A 16,591-nucleotide genomic window follows, 5' to 3' on the forward strand; every position below is an offset into this window, starting at 1 on the left:
GAGGTGGTGGTGGGGAGAAGGCAGAAATCTTTAATAAATAAATAAATAAATAAAAAAAGAAAGGAGTGCTTATAAGAGATCTTGCTGTTGCCGAGGCCAAGCTGAGATTAGATGCTAAGGATTTATGCAGATACTACCTACCTGTATTGAAATATTAACCCTCAGGGGGATAGTATTAAGGAATGGTGCTTAGGGGAGGTGATTATGTCAGAAGGGCTCATGAATGGGTTTGATGCCCTTATAAAAGAGACAAAAAGAGACTTTTTGTTCCTGCCATGCGAGATTACAGCTCTCTATCACATGTCCCTCATCAGGCACCAAACAAATCTACCTGTGCCTTGACCTTGGACCTCTCAGCCTGCACAACTGTGAGACATTAATTTCCGTTGCTTATAAACTGTCCAGCTGTTATTTTGCTTTAGCAGTTGGACTGAAATAAGATAAAGAGTTAGAAACATGAAAATAATAGCAAAATTTGCATTCCAGGGGAAGACACCCACCTGAACCTTGAGCAGCTTATAAAGTCTCATGTGAGAAAGTCTTATTTCATATAAAATGATGGGTTGATACTTACAGTCCAGGCAAATGAATGAGAAAGAGAACCTGAGAGCATCTCTTCACGGGCCATTACTGGGGCCATTCTTGGTCTGCCTCTGTTTCTCTTTCTCTGAAGTCACTTCTGTTCTCCACGTGTCTCTTAGCACTGTCAATCACATAGGGCAGTCATATTAGCACCACCATGCTCTCCATGTTGGTTATTTTTGTGTTGCTGTGATAAAATACCAGGACCAGAAGTAACAGAGGAGTTTATTTTGGCTTCCAGCTCAGAGTCCACAATAGTGGGGGTGGCAAGGCAGAAGAAGCTGCAAGCTGGTGATCACAGTTTGTTTGCATATAGAAAACAGTGAGAGCTGGAAGTGGGGGTGAGAGCTACCCTCCTCCAGTGAGGTACCTCTTCCAGCAAGCCTATGTCTCCTAAAGATCCTAGAACCTCCCCATACAGCCCCAGCTGGGAATCAAAGTGCTCAAATACATTAGCTTATGAGAACCATTTCTCATTCAAACCTTAACACCCTCCTGGAGATAGACTTGCCCACCAGGAATCATTAATTTTGGAACTAAAGACCTCCATTCAAGTCTCATCTAGTTTTAGATACATCAAATCAACATTTCTTTATCTTAAAATAGAAATAGCAGTATCCATTTTATAGTCACTGAAATACTCAAATGAGGTAATTGTGGTGGGTTGAATGAGAATGGCCCCCATAGGCTCATATATTTTGAATGCTTCCTAGTTGGTGGGACTGCTTGGGAAGGATTAGGAGGTGTGGTCTTGTTGGAGGAGGTGTGTCACTAGGAATGGGCTTTGATGTTTCAAAGACCCAGCCATTCCCAGTGTGCTCTCTCTGCCTCCTCCTTGAGGGTAAGGTTTTAAGTTCTCAGCTACTACCCTGGCACCATGCCTTCCTGTCTGCCTGCCGCCATGCTCCCAGCCATGATGGTCATGGACTCACCCTATAAAACAGTAAGCCACAAAATAAACTCTTCTATCAGTTGCCTTGGTCATGGTGTCTCGTCTAGCAAAAGAAAAGTCACTAAAATGGTAATACATATCACATTATTTTGTAAACTTTTAAGCATCATATAGCTGCTATTTTTCTGTCCTATGGCATGCCTAAGTTGACCAGATTTTCATTACTGTCAAAGATACATGAATATATCAAAGGAGGACAGATTTATTTTGGATTATAGTCCTAGAGGTCTTAGGCTGTGGGCTCTTGACTCTGTTGTTTCTGCACCATGATGTGGTAGAAAGGATCTTCAAGAGCAGAGCTTCTTATCTCACGGCTCTTGCAAAGCAAAGAGAAAGGCACAAAGGGCCCAGGGACAAGCCATAGCCTTCAAGGACATGCCTCCAAATGAGCCACCTCCTCCCAGCAGGCCTTGCCTCCTAGCAACTCATTCAGTAATGACCCATGCCTTTCAATATGGCACCTGTCTGAGGAGCAGGCCTGCAACACGCATAAGCCTATTTAGGAGTGGTGCTTCATCTTCAAATCACAACAAAGGCATGTGCTTTTTATTCTTATACACTAGAAATTAGGAAACATAGCACTCTTAACAATCAGTATGTATCTATACGTAATTTTTCAGATTTCTGAGACTTAAAATTTGAAGTAGTTATTCCTACCAACTATTTGAAAATGGCTGAGTTAATGCCACAAGTCACTTTAATTGGTTGTCTACTCAGAAGTCATCATGGAGACAATGTAGCGGCCTTCCGAGTGCTGGGATTAAAGATGTCTGCCATTACTACCTGGCAAAAATTTTTATAATTAGCATTTACCACACAAGTATGCTAAGCTAAACTAGTTTTTTATTTTAAGAGGTCCAACCATGATATGTTGCTCTGGCTGGTCTCCAACTCTTAGGCTCTCAGTGTTTCCTTGTCTCAGACTCCCCAGGAGCTGACGCTACAATAACCAGCAAAAGTTAGGTTTGTGGATGCTCACAGTGATTCCCAATGCAACTGCTCTTACTTAAATAGATCAAACTGTCACTTGGCATTGTGTTGGCTGTTTGGTATCAATTTCCTTCCAATTAATATTGATTTTAGCATTGATTCACTTGCCTCATTAATATATTTATTTCCGGAGAGTGATCACTCTTGATTGGTTTCCTAAAATTGAGTTAATCTCAACATATTGCCTCTTTTGGCAAGTGCTTTATCTTTGAACCACATTCCCAGCCCCAATGATGGTTCTTTTTAAAGCTGTCAAGTGTGTGATTGTTAGATATCACCAACTAAGAATCTTATCTCATGGAGCCTTTCAATTAGCCAAGAAAAATAATCACTGCCTTTTTTTTTGTTTTTTGACAAGTCTTGCTGGCAGACTAAGTACTTACTATGTAGCCCAAGCTAACTTTGCGCAATCCTCTTGCCTCAGCCTCCCAAGTGCCTGGGATTGTAGGTGTGAACCATGGCTACCCAGTTTAACCATTATATTCATAAAAGGGAAACTTGAAATAGCAAACTGCTGACAAAACATAATAACTGTGATGAATATATTAAATTAGCTATTTTTGGTCTGGCTTTAACTAGAATTCAGGTCTTGATAACAAGTCATCATTGGAGTTCAGTCAGTATTTATTTATTTAAACAAATTATTATTATTATTTTTTTTGTTTCCAGACAGGATCTCATGCATCCCAGGCTGGCCTTAGAGTTCAATGTTTAACATCTTCTCTGCTTTGGGGGTTTCAAAGGCTCAAACTAGGCCCAGTGTCTGACTCTTCCTGCTGCCTGCTGATCTGCATGTAGAACTCTCAGCTACTTCTGCCTGTCTGCCGCCATGCTCCCCGTCATGATGATCATGGACTAACTCTCTGAAACTAAGCAAGCCCCAATGACATGCTTTCTCTTATAAGGCCATGGTGACTGTTCACAGCAATAGAATCTGTCTAAGGACTCTATATCCTACTACAGGGACACTTGTATGCCCATTTTCATTGCTGCACTATGCACAATAGCCGGGAAGTAGAATCAGCCTCTATGTGCATCAACTGATGAATGGATAATGAAAATGTGGTACATGCCCAGAGTGTCATTTTATTCAGCTGTTAAGGAAAATGAAATCACAGAATTTGCAGTTAAATAGGTGAATCTGAAAATCCTGCACTGAGCAAGGTAACCCGGGCCCAGAAAGGCAAATGGTGTGTTTTCTCTCATATGCAGATCCTAGAGCCTCAAGTCTTTCGTTTCAGGTATTGGAGAACCTCACAGAGCCAGGAAAGCAGAAAAGGGCCAATGGGGTGGGGAGCTGCCATAAGGGAGAAGGGATGATAGAAGGATTTGTCAAACGAAGGTGGGGAAATACTGCTTGTGGAACAATGCCAAGAGCGAGACAGGGGGATGGAGGAAGGGACAGGGCAGGGGAGTGTTACTCAAAATGATGGACAGGAGTATGGGGGAAAAGGAAACACTAAGAAAGAGAGCATTTAAAAAAAAACATAAAAGGGGGGCGTGAAGGCAGAAGCCTTTCAAGGCTAGGCTTGCTGGTTGTAGCACAGCCTTGCGTGTGAACACCCTACCACTCGGCTACAGTCTCCCAGTACAAAAGAGTTTTAAGGTTTTATGCTCTTGCCTCATTGTACCCGAAGTATCTCTACCCAATGACTTATGATTGTTATTTTAAAACACAGGGCTGAGTCCTCTCCTGCCTTCTAGTTCTTCCATCACTGGACAAGCTGACTTTGGATTGCAGCGGGGACTCCATTAGCTCAATGACCCTTTTGTACTGTATACATACATACAAGACAGTCTCTGGGGTTCAGTTATTTTTTTAAAAGATACCAAATACCTGTTTCTTCTGCCTGTTAAATATTTCCGTTAAATTAAAAAACAAAAGAAAACAAAACACCACACAGACTGACATTTCCTGTCGATTCAGCGTTGAATAAGTTTAATAGGAATGCACCTGCAGAACAAGTAACAGAACCTAATCACTACTGCTGACTAGGTCATTATATTTTGAATTTCCTTAATTAGGAACGTGGAGAGAGTCAACTACTGGTACACTCCAGACGCTACCTATGTTAACAAGTAACACAGGGTTTCCTTTTGGCTGGCTTCATTGCTGCAAGCCAAATACGAACATGTGTGTTCATTTTCAGGCCTTGACTTCGTTTGTGAGGAATTTAACCCCACCTCCCGTCCAGAATGGAAAAACAACGCCCCCATTCCCGCCCTCCGCTACCTCCCTCTTAAGTCCTCTCCAGTTACAGAAGTTCGGATTTTTTTTTTTCTTTTTTTTTCTTTTTTTCCTAGAGAGCTAGACGAAAAGTCCGGGACCAAGCGAAGAAGTTATAGGATCCGCTTATTTGTTCTGCTGGGACCCGGGTGAGGAAATCACAGTTTGTAACTTAGTCTCCAGGGGAAGAAGAGGAATGAATTCCTAAAAACTTAAATTGCAGTGCTTGGCACCAGGTTTGATTGACAGAGACCGACTGAGCAAGAGCAAGGAGGCGGAGCTGCGGGCCGGGGGCCCCGGTTGAGACAAAGGGGCGTCAGCGGTCACCCGGAGAGGAAGGACCCTTACCGGCTGCTGCGCTCTAAGGGTGCTTTTGGTGGAGTCTCTGTCTCCTTTGAGGAGTGGAAGGGCGATTGGGCGAAGCGGGCTTGGCAGGAGGCAGTGGGAGGTGGAGAGGGGGTGCCGAAAGGGGGCACGGGTCCGGGTGGGGGCAGTGCCGTGTCACGTGGTCGTCGCTGCAGCCTCAGGGTTGGGGCTGTTCTTCCGGGTTGGAGGCGCAGCGCCGCGGGCCGAGCCCGGGTCTGCCAGCGCGGCGTGGCGTTTGCTAGCAGCCCAGGGTCGCCAGCTGTCCCGCCTGCCAGCCCGGGTGAGCCAACCGGCCCTGCGGCTCCTGGGGGCTGCAGGAGAAGGCGGGCAGCCAGCGCTAACCCCAAGGTCCTGCGGCGAGGGGGACCTGTCAGTGAGCAGAAGTGGGGCGGGGTCGGCAGTGTCTAGCAAATGAGGTGCTAAGGCTCCTGCAGGAGACAAGCGGAGAATACCGTGCCTGGGGGGGCCCTTTTATGTGTGTGTATTCGGTTAGAGTGGCGTGAAAGGCAATGGGAAGGTGGATGTAGGAACAGGGTCTCGGTGAAGGGCAAGGAACGAAGTGAGAGCTGTGCAGGTGCAGATCTTGAAACCTGGGGTGGGGGTGGAGGCAAGATCTGCAAAAGTTGTATATGTTCGTTTTGGCCCTAAGAGGGTTCGGAAGAGAGGTCATAGAGGACTTTCGATGGGTGGCGGACTTGGAAGAATGGCAGCCGGTCTCCCCTAAGTTGTATTTGAACCTCGAAAGTGTTCACGCAGGGTGTACAGAGGAAAAGGGGTGAGTGTAGGTCAGGGCTTAAAGGTGGTAGTGGGTGCCGGTTTCTCCAAGACTGAGGAGAGGGGCTTGGAATGGCGAGGCAGGAGAGTGGGGTGGGGGGGGGTGCAGGCCTGGGCAGAGCTGGTTCAAACTTGAGAGGCACAATGACTACCGTGTAGCCAGAGCCAATGGGCTTCCACAGGAGGTTATAAATAGCCGGCCAGTTGCACGTGCCAGCGGGTGGCAGTTTGGTTGCTGAGGGAGGGGCAGCACCTGTGACAGGGGCTGTGACACCAGTGGCTTTGGGCGAGGTCATGCTGCCTGCCAGGGTAGGGTATTGTGTCCTTGATGGTATGCCTAGCTTTTAAAAGCATGACTTTGTTTATGCTTGCAGGTGCCCTTTATTCGTCCTGCAGTGGTGTGCAGTCATTAGGAAACTGTCTACAGGAATGGGGCTTATGTGCCCACTGCACCCCATTGTTTGGGCCAATTTCAGTTATTTTTTCATTCTTAGCTTAGTATTCTTAATATATTTTTTAAATATGAGACGAGGACGATCTCAGTCTGTAGGTTTGATTGGCTTAAAACTCTATGTCTAGCCCAAGGCTGGCTTTGAACTTGAATTGATCCTTCTGCCTTAACTTCCCCAGTGATGGCATTTACAACTATGAGCCACCACCCCGGTTCCATCCATTTTCTTTCTTTTTTATTTATTGAAAGGATAGTTTAGAATTATTCTAGTATCTGCAAGTAGTTTGTCTTCGCTTATATGATCAGTTTTTTACAAGTCTACACAAACATTTTGTTTTCAAAGGAAAAAGTTCTGAAACTTTTGTTTCAGAAATCTGTTGCAAAATGGCTCGAGGATACTCAGCCCTAGTTACTTAAGTGCTCAGTCAAAAATATTAGTTGACTTACTCTGTTTAGTGCAAGGCACTGGGCCAAGGATAATAACAGTGAGAGGAACAGCTAATCAGGATCTTGGGTTCTTTAAGTCCTCTCCACGACCCTATGATCAGGGCATTTTGCTTTAATCCTCACAACTCTATGAGGTAGGTTTTTACTATTGTTCTGAACTTAAAATGAGGACATCAGGTAGAGAGAAACTGGGTGATTCGAGAAGGTCACACCTCTAATAAATTGCAGAAGGGGCTTCCAACCCAGAGTTCATATTTGTACTCTTGATGCTGTCTTCTTTTGCTAGGTCAGGTGCTTGCTCTAGACTCTAGAGGGTTTAACATTTGTTTGGTGAAGGCTGAGGATGTAGCTCAGTGGAGGAGTACCTTCATAATGAGTGTGCGGTCCTGGGTTCTGTCCTTGGCACCACACAGGCACACACACAGGCGTGCACACACACATGCACACACACAAACACACACACATGCACGCACGCACACATGCATGCACGCACACACACATGCACGCACACAAACACGCACACACACCCCCTCCCCCCACATCTACTGGGGAGGCAGTTTTCCTCCCTTAGGAAGCTTCATGAATGTCTTAGTAAAGCAGGTATTTTATTATCCTAAACTTTGAGTTGCAAAATTATGCCAATATTGAGTCAAGGCGTGAGACATACATGGAAGATTAGGTAATCAAGAATTTTGAAGTGAAGAAAAGGGGAAGATATAACTCTTTTGGAGTAAACGTGGCCGAGCCAATGATAAGATGGTTCAGATATTTTCTGAATCGCTTTCAGAACTGTCTATATTTAAATTAGGGCAAGTGTAGTGGACTTTTCTTGCCAATAGACAGCCTCCTGATCATTGCTTTAAATGTTTAAGGCCTGAATAAAGTGTTTTTTTTCCCCCTCAGAGATTGGGTTCCTGGTGCCAGGTAGTGGTGGTGAACACCTTTAATCCCAGCACTCGGGAGGCAGAGACAGGTGGATCTCTGTGAGTTCGAGGCTATCCTGGCCTCTAGAGCTAGTTCTAGAACAGCTAGGGCTATTATTACACAGAGAAGCCCTGTCTTGAGACCCTCCCCCCCAAAAAAGGTATCCCATTAGGAATCTGTTCAACACCAAATTATTATTTTCCAAGTAGGCAAGATAATCATGGATTTTCTAGAGTTTAAAAGGACCTTAGGAAACTGCCATTTTCTACCACTTTTTATTGGTTAGTGGACTGAGTCTCAAAGTAGTTCAGGTTAAAGAATCAGGAAGTGGCAGATGGGGGGCAAGGCGGGGCTAGTTTCATTCATTTGCTGATGAAGTCTGGGGAAGTTTTGCCAACAGACCGAGAACAGTGGTTGCAGGGAGATGGGATGACCCAAGAAGAGAAAGGGAGAAAGGGCCTCTGAGAGTCAGTCCTTGGGCCACATTTGTTGAATTAAAGGGCATTAATTAGCCCTTTGGACCGATAATTAATTTTTGTCACCAGTGTTCCCTCTCCGTGTTTTAAAGACGTTTATTTAGGAAGTTGTGGTAACAGCTCCTAAATGTAAAACAAGCTAAATACTTCTCCAATGCGTGGGAGAGTGCGCGTAGAGCTGGCTTGGGTCGGATGCTCCACCCCACGAGAGTCCACGGCACGGATCAGCATAGTGGGTAATGTTAGCCAGGTTTGACTGATAGACTTTAGACCCTCTGCTTCTTCTTATTCTCAAAGCAAAGGGAAATGGGGAGGCACGTGGTGAATGTCTTCTGTGTGAGCCCTGGGATCTGCCAAACAGGGCAAAGGTAGCTGAAGGTACAACCAAGAGAAACTTCAGCTAGCGCTGTTAGGATTGGTCATAAATAAGTGGCCACGTTTTGGTTCAATAAACTTTATTATAAGAAACTTGTGAAACAAAAAAGTGGCCACTGTTGAGAACCCCTTTCAAAAGAATTCACAGCTATATGTACATCTGTAGGTACACCTTGAGGTAGTAAAGATATTGTGGACTTTCCTTTTTTTTTCTTTTGAGTCTTATCCGTGCATATTTATTTTCTTGGGTGGGAAACATGAATCTCATGTTTCATTTAGGCATGGATCAGGAATTCCACTGGCAGAGTTAAGCATTTTACTGCAGTAGATAGGATGGCGATGTGTTTTGTATGGCTAGTGCCTGGCAGTTTTTTTTTAGATAACTTAAGGGAAATTCAAATATAAGTTTGATTATATGTGACTTTTGGGAAAATATGTTGACTTACAAGGTAACTTTGGTGTAAGATGTGGCTTAGCTCTATACGTGTGCATATATACAAACTCTCCATCACACACACACACACACACACACACACACACACACACACTTGTGTGACTCAGGCCTGGAATTTGATGCTGAGATTATAATCCCAATTTTAAGTAACACATAGATTTCAAATTTTAAATGCTGGATTCAAAACAACTTTTGAAATGTTGTCTACAAGTAAAAGACTTGACAACCAAATTCTTTGTTGAGGCAGCACACAAATGTATTCCTTTAGAAGAACAACTTATACGTTTTTTTCCTGCTCAAATGAGAAGGGAGCTTTCTTCTTGGCATATAAACATTTTCTGTTCTTCCTTTTTAGTAACCCACCTTCAAGGAATCAGGGGCTCGGAAAGCTGGGAGCAGGAAGCAGCATGGCACACCTGCTGAAAACGGCGGTGACTGGTGCCTCATGTCCCTTCCTTAGCAACTTGGGGCCCCGAAAGGGTCTACCTGGGAAGAAAGACCTTTTGCGAGCACTTCATACTCATCGCGCACTGTGGTGTCAGTCACCTGGAAAGCCAGGTAAAAATTTACTCCTCATTGTGCTTCAAGTCCTTGGTGATACATGCAAGAAAACTCATGAAATTTCATGACCTGGTATTTGTGAGTGATGGTCATAAACAAAACAAAAAGAGCATTTTTTTCTTCATATTTCCCACTTATAGAATTTCCAGACTGCCATTGTTAACAGAGGAGATAAAAATAATGGGAAGAGAAAAGATCAGCTGGTTGTATTTGGGAGCCTTTTTCTTGTAGTAACCGTTTCTCCTGGTAGCCTTCCTTTGTCCCTACAAGGTCCTGGGATGAACTGTATTAACTGATTCTACAATAATGTTCCTTCTTCAAAATCGCTGCTGTCTTCTCCGTGCTTACAGAACAATAGTGAAGGCTTCCCGTGGCCTGTCAGGTCTTCTGTGATAGGAGAAGTCTCGCTTCTGTTCTAGGTACAGGCCAGGAGGAGAAGAGACTCAAGGGGTCACCTTCTCAGTTGAGTCACCCCTCTCTTAGCACCTTCCCAAGGACCATCCAGGCTCACGGTCACTCACTGTCCAGCCCTAAGCATGTGGACATTTGTCAGGAAGACTTAGACATTTAGTTTTTATTCCAGGTGGCGTTATGCCCTACTAAAAATGGCATTTAGTTCCGAAGGTGAAGGAACAGCAGGAACATTCCTTCTCCCTCTTAAGACTTGCGGGACTGATTTCTAGTCACCGAGCAGCTCTGTTTCCTTGAATGGATTTCATGGCCACTTTCCATGTTCTCGGGTGACAAATCACTGTTGGCATCATACCTTTCCCCAAGTTTATCTTTGGTCTGCTCTGGAAAGCCTAGTGGTAAAGTTGAAAAGATAGAAGCAAATGACCGTGTTCAGGACATGAGGGTTGTCCTTGTAAGTAAATCTATAGACATTAAGATCTCTGCATTACAATGTTTAACTTTTAAATTTTATTTTTTTCCCAGCTATTTAAAAAAAGTATTCTTTTTCTATAATAAAATATTAATTTCTAGGCTCCAAAGCTACAGAGAAACCCTGTCTTGAAAAACAAAAAAAATATTAATTTAATTACCACATTGAAACGCATGAAAAGTAATCCCAGTCAGTAGTCCTTTTCTTTCTTACCCTTCCTTTTTGAGGTAGGGTATCTCTCAATGTAATCCTGGCTCTCCTGGGACTCTGTGTAGACCAGGCTGTTCTGGCTCTGCCTCTCTAGTACTTGGATTAAAGGTGTATGCCACCGTACCTAGCTTCTATTTTTTCTTATTTAGAATATTTTTAATTTTAATACTAGCCCCAGTTCCTCGCCTCCCCTTTTCATGACTCTCCCACCTCCACCCATTCCACCTCCCACCCACTCCTCAGAGGAGGTAAGGCCTCCCTTGGGAGTCAACAAAGTCCCTGCTTCTATTTTTAGCAGTAGGCTTGTTCAAAGAATGGTCCAGAGTTCATGCTACATTTGCTTGGTGTTTTTCTTAGGGCTTTTTTTTTGACATATAAGAGACTTTTTCATTACTGGAGATCAAACCTAGGCCTTCAAACAGGCTGGCCAGATACGTGACCACTTGGCTACATCTTCAGCCCCTCTTCCCTACTTTTCTTCTCTTTACTTGTTGAAGAATGCAGTTCTTATTCGGTAGAATCCCCAGTGCTCTAAATTTGACAGATGGCGTTCCCTTGATTGGTTTGACTGAGCCAGTTTCTTTTCCTCATATTTTTTTGGTATCATTTAACTAGACCCAGAGGCTCTGTCAACTTAAGGATACATTTCTGACAGGAATACTGGTAGTATTATATATTATTGTTTTTCATCAGGAAGACCCCTTGGTCAGTGTAGGTGCTGTCTTTGTGATCTGTCTGATATGAAGTTCCCATCAGCTTTCTTTTCTTCAGATACTTTCAGATGCTTTGATCGATGGTCCTTAGCTAAATTCGTGATTTTATTAGGACTTTAGAAATGGTGAGACTCAATCATTCTTCATTTATCATCTAGAATTTTTCGATAAAGGAAGCACAGTTTCTTGCCATCCCCCTGAATAAACGCTCTTTCCCATGCCTTATTAGTTCTGCTAACAATCAGTTGGTTCCCTTGTGTATCGATTTTCTATTTTTGCTGTAACAAATGATCATGAGCTTACTGGCTTTTTAACCTCTGGGAGACAAAGTCCAAAGGAGTTGTCACTGGGCCTCTATCCAAATGTTGGCAATTCTGCCCATGTCCTGGGAACCGTTGGGGAGAACTGTCTCCTAATCTCTTCCAGCTTCTGAGGAGCTCCTCTGTTGATCAGCTATGGCCATGTCTCATCTTGATAGCCTCAGTGTGGCATCTTCTCATTGTTTCTTGACTAGGACTCTTTGGCTTCCCTTCTCCACATGTAAGGACTCTGTGATTACATCATAGCGCTCCAGAATATTCTTCTTGCTGTAGGCCAAATGATCAGCAATCTTAAGTTCATCTGGCATCATAATTCTCCTGTGTCATGGATAATGTATTCAGAGGTGATAGGGATCAGGATGTGAATTTCCTTGGGAAGCTGTTATTCTGCCCATCCATTGTATATTCTAAGTTGAGCAATACCATTTAAAATTCTAAGTACTTTTTTGATAATCAGCGTGAACTCATGGATTATAATACCTTTAGAAGTGACCACATCATTATTCTTTAAAAGTTTTCATTTTATTTTATGGTTGTTTTTGCTGACATGTATGGCTGTGCACACATGTATTTCTGGTGCTTAGGGAGGCTAGAAGAAAACCTCCTGGAACTGGAGTTATAGACAGCTGTGATCCACCATGTAGATGTTGGGCACTGAACCCTGGTCATCTAGGAGAGCAGCCTGTGTATCTTTCCAGTCCCCATTAATTCCTTTTGGTTCTCAAATTACCACATTTGCTAATGGAAGCCATTTCAGGTTGGCTCTTGTATGTTTTTTTTTTTTTTCTTTTTTGAGACAGGTTCTCACTATGTAGCCCTGGCTGGTTTTGAACTTGCTATGTAGATCAAGCTGGTCTTGAACTCATAAAGGTCTACCTACCTCTGCCTCTGGAGTGCTGAATTAGAGGTGCACACTGTCACATCGCTCTCCTAAGTACTTCTGGCTCAATTCTGCTATCTTTAGTAGCTGCCTTGGCTTTCCAAATGTGGGGCTTAGATTTGAGGCTATCAGATGAGAAGTAAACTCCAGAGAAGTACATATTTGACTTAATTTTACACATGGATCTAAATATTTGCCATCCTTCTATGCTTATCCCTTTTCAGGTAGGAAATACATATTTATCTGTCTCTACTATACTGTAAGTTATTAGAGTATAAATACTATGGGAATATAAGACTATGCTCAAATGTGGGTATTTTCAGGGTGCCTTAATCTGTCAAAAGTCTCAATAAGTTATTCTTACTTATAAGAGTATTATTTATAATTTGATTCAGTTTTTAATTATATATTCAGTGGCAAGAATGGAATTTTTGAACTTATAGTAACGTCTATATAGAAACATACTATTAAAAATCATGTTACTGATCGGGCATTGTGGCACATGCCTTTAATCTTAGCACTCAGGAGGCAGGGACAGAAGGATTTCTGTGAGTTTGAAGCCAGCCTGGCTTTCAGGGTGAGTTCCAGGACAGCCAGGGTTACACAAAGAAATCCTGTCTTACCCCCTTCCTGTCAAAGTGTTAATGGCTTCATATTGATTAGAGCATGAGAAGATACGAATGTCCTATAGGTAAAGCTACCTTGAACTCTGCACAAAGATGTTGGTATTACATGCTTTCTTTTAGGCTGCACGGAACAGAATCACAATCAGCTTCTACTTTGTGTTGAGGGTTTACTTGATGGATTCTCAGATGAAAGGGGGCCCAGGATACCTCTCACCATCTTGGAGACATAGAATGCATTCTGGGTTTCCCAGTTATGGCTTTTCATTCTTTAAATAGTCACGATTACTATGTCTGCCAGTGTTACCCTGGCTTCTCTTTGATGTTTGTTTCATGGCTGCATTGAGAAATAACCAGCATACATCCACTCTCCTAGTCTCTCTCTGTAACTTCTCTGTTTAACCCTCTCTAGGAGAGAGCATGATTGGGTAGAAACTTCAGTTCCTTTTCGGTTTCTGTGATAAAACACCACATCCAAGAGCAGCTTGGGGAGGAAAGGGTTTATTTCGGCTTACAACGTTCAGGCCACATTCCATTACTGAGAGAAGTCAGGGTAGGAGTTCAAGGTAAGGACCTGGAGGCAGGAGCTGAAGCAAGGAGAGGTCATGGTTGAACGCTGCCTATTGGCTGCTCTTTGTGACTGCTCTGCCTGCTTTTTCATACCATGCAGGACGATCTGCTCAGGGGTGGTACTGCCCCCAGTGAGCTGGGCCCATCCACATCAATCATTAATCAAGAAAATGCTCTGCAGCCTTGTGCACAGGCAAATCTTAAGGAGGCATTTTCTCCAATTTTTCTTCCCAAATGTTCTATCTTGTGTCAAGTTGACATAAAACTAGCCAACATAGTAGGTTAATCACTGGCCAACATAGACTGTCCTGAACCCACAATTCCTCTGTAAGTCTTGTCATAGTCAGGGGCTGCAGGCTTCTCTCATGTCTGGCTTGTAGATGTTTATCTTTGACCTGGTTGTTGGCCTCTTGCCTAATCAGTTGCTGCTAGAGTCTCAAGATCCAGCGCTTGGAAGTCTATGGAAGTTTCCTCTGGCCAAATTGCCAGGAAAGGAACTTGAGACATGGTAGCCTTTAAAGGATCGATTGTAGAGCTATTCCAACAATTTCTTTCTGTCTTTACTAAAGGTCAGGATAGGAAGACTGTAACCCCAGAGGGCAGAGGGAGGCTGGCATGCTGTGTGATTTCTCAACTCAGGGATTTTTCTCTTAGGACTAGAGCAAGCTTATCCTGTACCTTAGAGAGAGGCATTTAATTAAATGAAATATCTCATGCATTCAGGATGGCTTGTACAAAATTTATCACTTTCAAAAAGGTAAATGGATCATGACTGTGAATCGTTATTTTCAGTAACAACTTGTGCAAGGTGTGTTTTGAAGAACAGACTTCCCATTTCCTTTCCCTGATGTCTCCTCTAAAACATGTCTCCTCTTTCGCTTTTTCTAAACTTTGGTTTTGTTTGTTTCTAGGAATTCCATATAAGCAGCTGACAGTCGGGGTCCCCAAGGAGATTTTCCAGAATGAGAAGCGAGTAGCCTTGTCTCCTGCCGGTGTTCAGGCCTTGGTCAAACAGGGCTTTAACGTAGTGGTGGAGTCAGGAGCAGGCGATGCTTCCAGATTCCCAGACGATCTCTACAGAGCAGCGGGGGCCCAAATCCAAGGGACGAAGGAAGTTCTGGCTTCTGATCTGGTGGTCAAAGTAATCACTCCTTTCTCTCTTCCGTTTCTAGTTTTCTTTTCCTTTTCGAGACAGGGTCTCATTGTGTAGCCCTGGCTGGCCTGGGACCCACAGAGAGCTGCCTCCCCAGTGCTGGGATTAAAGCTACCACACCTGGCTTTTCCAGTTTTCTTAGTGCTCTTCTTTTTGTTTTTAATTGGCATATAATAATTGTCCATATTCATGCACTGTGATATTGACATGTATATGCAATGACCAAATCAGAACAGTTTGCATATCTACTATAGGAAGCATTACCCATTTCAGCTTTTCCTATTATAAAGTCATGCTCTTTTTCTCGATGAAATGATTGTGTATTGTGAATATTCTTTGTTTTTTTTTTTTTGGATTTTCGAGACAGGGTTTCTCCGTAGCTTTTTTTGGTTCCTGTCCTGGAACTAGCTCTTGTAGACCAGGCTGGCCTCGAACTCACAGAGATCCGCCTGCCTCTGCCTCCCGAGTGCTGGGATTAAAGGTGTGCGCCACCACCGCCTGGCTTGTGAATATTCTTTATGTCCCAAAAAATGTGACCTGTTTTTAACCCTGAAAGGGAAATAGAAATCTTCATTTTTATATTCTCTGGGTGGAAGTTTCTTTTAACTGACTAGGGAAATTTTTTGCTATATGATCCATGTGTATGTAGACTTCCTGCTGGTTGTTATGTACTGCGAGGGTAAAAAGAAGATATTGAATCCAGCCCGGGATACCACGTACAGTATCTGATGGCTGAAGGCAGTTAGTTATTTACACGGACATAGTGCTGTTCTAGAAACAGCATGGCCATCCTGGACAAGGTAGCGTTAGGCTGAGTGACCAATAGGCTAACTGGCGTTTAAAGGTCTTGAGCTGACCTGGAGAGATGGCTCAGAGGTGAAGAGAACTGTTGCTCTTCCAGAGGACCCAGCTTCAATTCCCAGCACCCTCATGTCAACTGTCTGTAATGTACAGTTTCTGACCCCTTACATGGGCACACACACTGGCAAAACACCAACGCACATGAGAACAAATTAAGAAAGAAAGGTCTTGAGATACCAGACAGCAGAAATTTCTTTCTTTTGTTCTTTTTATCACTATGTAGCCCTTGCTGGCTTCTGGATTTGTAGACTAGGCTGCTCTCCCATTCACAGAGATCTGCTCGTCTCTGCCTCTGCAGTGCTGGGATTAAGTATGCCCACTACCACTCAGTTCTAGGATTGAGTCTTTGAACACAAAACAAATGTCTTTTTTTTTTTTTTGGTCCCTTTTCCCTAATATGTCTTAATTTTTTTTTTTTTTTTTTTTTGGTTTTTCGAGACAGGGTTTCTCTGTGGTTTTGGAGCCTGTCCTGGAACTAGCTCTTGTAGACCAGGCTGGTCTCGAACTCACAGAGATCCGCCTGCCTCTGCCTCCCGAGTGCTGGGATTAAAGGCGTGCGCCACCACCGCCCGGCCAATATGTCTTAATTTTTAACAGAGTAGTAAGTTTGAGGAGACCAGGTTCATTGCAAAATCTTTTGAGATAGAGTTTCTTTGAGAAACAGCTCTAACTGTCCTGGAACTAGCTCTGTAGACCAGATCGGCTCACAGAGATTTGCCTGCCTCTGCCTCCCAAGTTCTGGGATTAATGGTGTGCGCCGCCACTGCCAGCAGGCTAATATTTCGGGGTTCTGCGGTTG

General features: G+C 43.5%; 1 protein-coding gene across 4 annotated transcripts in view; it reads left to right on the forward strand.

The window, feature by feature from the left end:
* Nucleotides 1–4,843: 4,843 nt before the first annotated feature.
* Nnt (nicotinamide nucleotide transhydrogenase) overlaps nucleotides 4,844–16,591 on the forward strand; it is an 87,446-nt gene continuing 75,698 nt past the window's right edge. Inside the window, exons 1-3 of one of the 4 annotated variants that reach the window (XM_057789984.1) lie at nucleotides 4,844–4,900; nucleotides 9,374–9,576; nucleotides 14,690–14,919. In XM_057789984.1, the coding sequence (XP_057645967.1) occupies nucleotides 9,426–9,576; nucleotides 14,690–14,919 (381 nt within the window). In that variant the 5' untranslated portion in view covers nucleotides 4,844–4,900; nucleotides 9,374–9,425. Of the gene's footprint in view, nucleotides 4,901–5,000; nucleotides 5,119–5,292; nucleotides 5,466–9,373; nucleotides 9,577–14,689; nucleotides 14,920–16,591 lie in introns of those variants that run through there. The other 3 variants (XM_057789981.1, XM_057789983.1, XM_057789982.1) reach the window with 3 other exon arrangements.

This window comes from Chionomys nivalis, chromosome 15 (assembly GCF_950005125.1).
Source record: "Chionomys nivalis chromosome 15, mChiNiv1.1, whole genome shotgun sequence".
Classification (NCBI taxonomy): Eukaryota; Metazoa; Chordata; class Mammalia; order Rodentia; family Cricetidae; genus Chionomys; species Chionomys nivalis.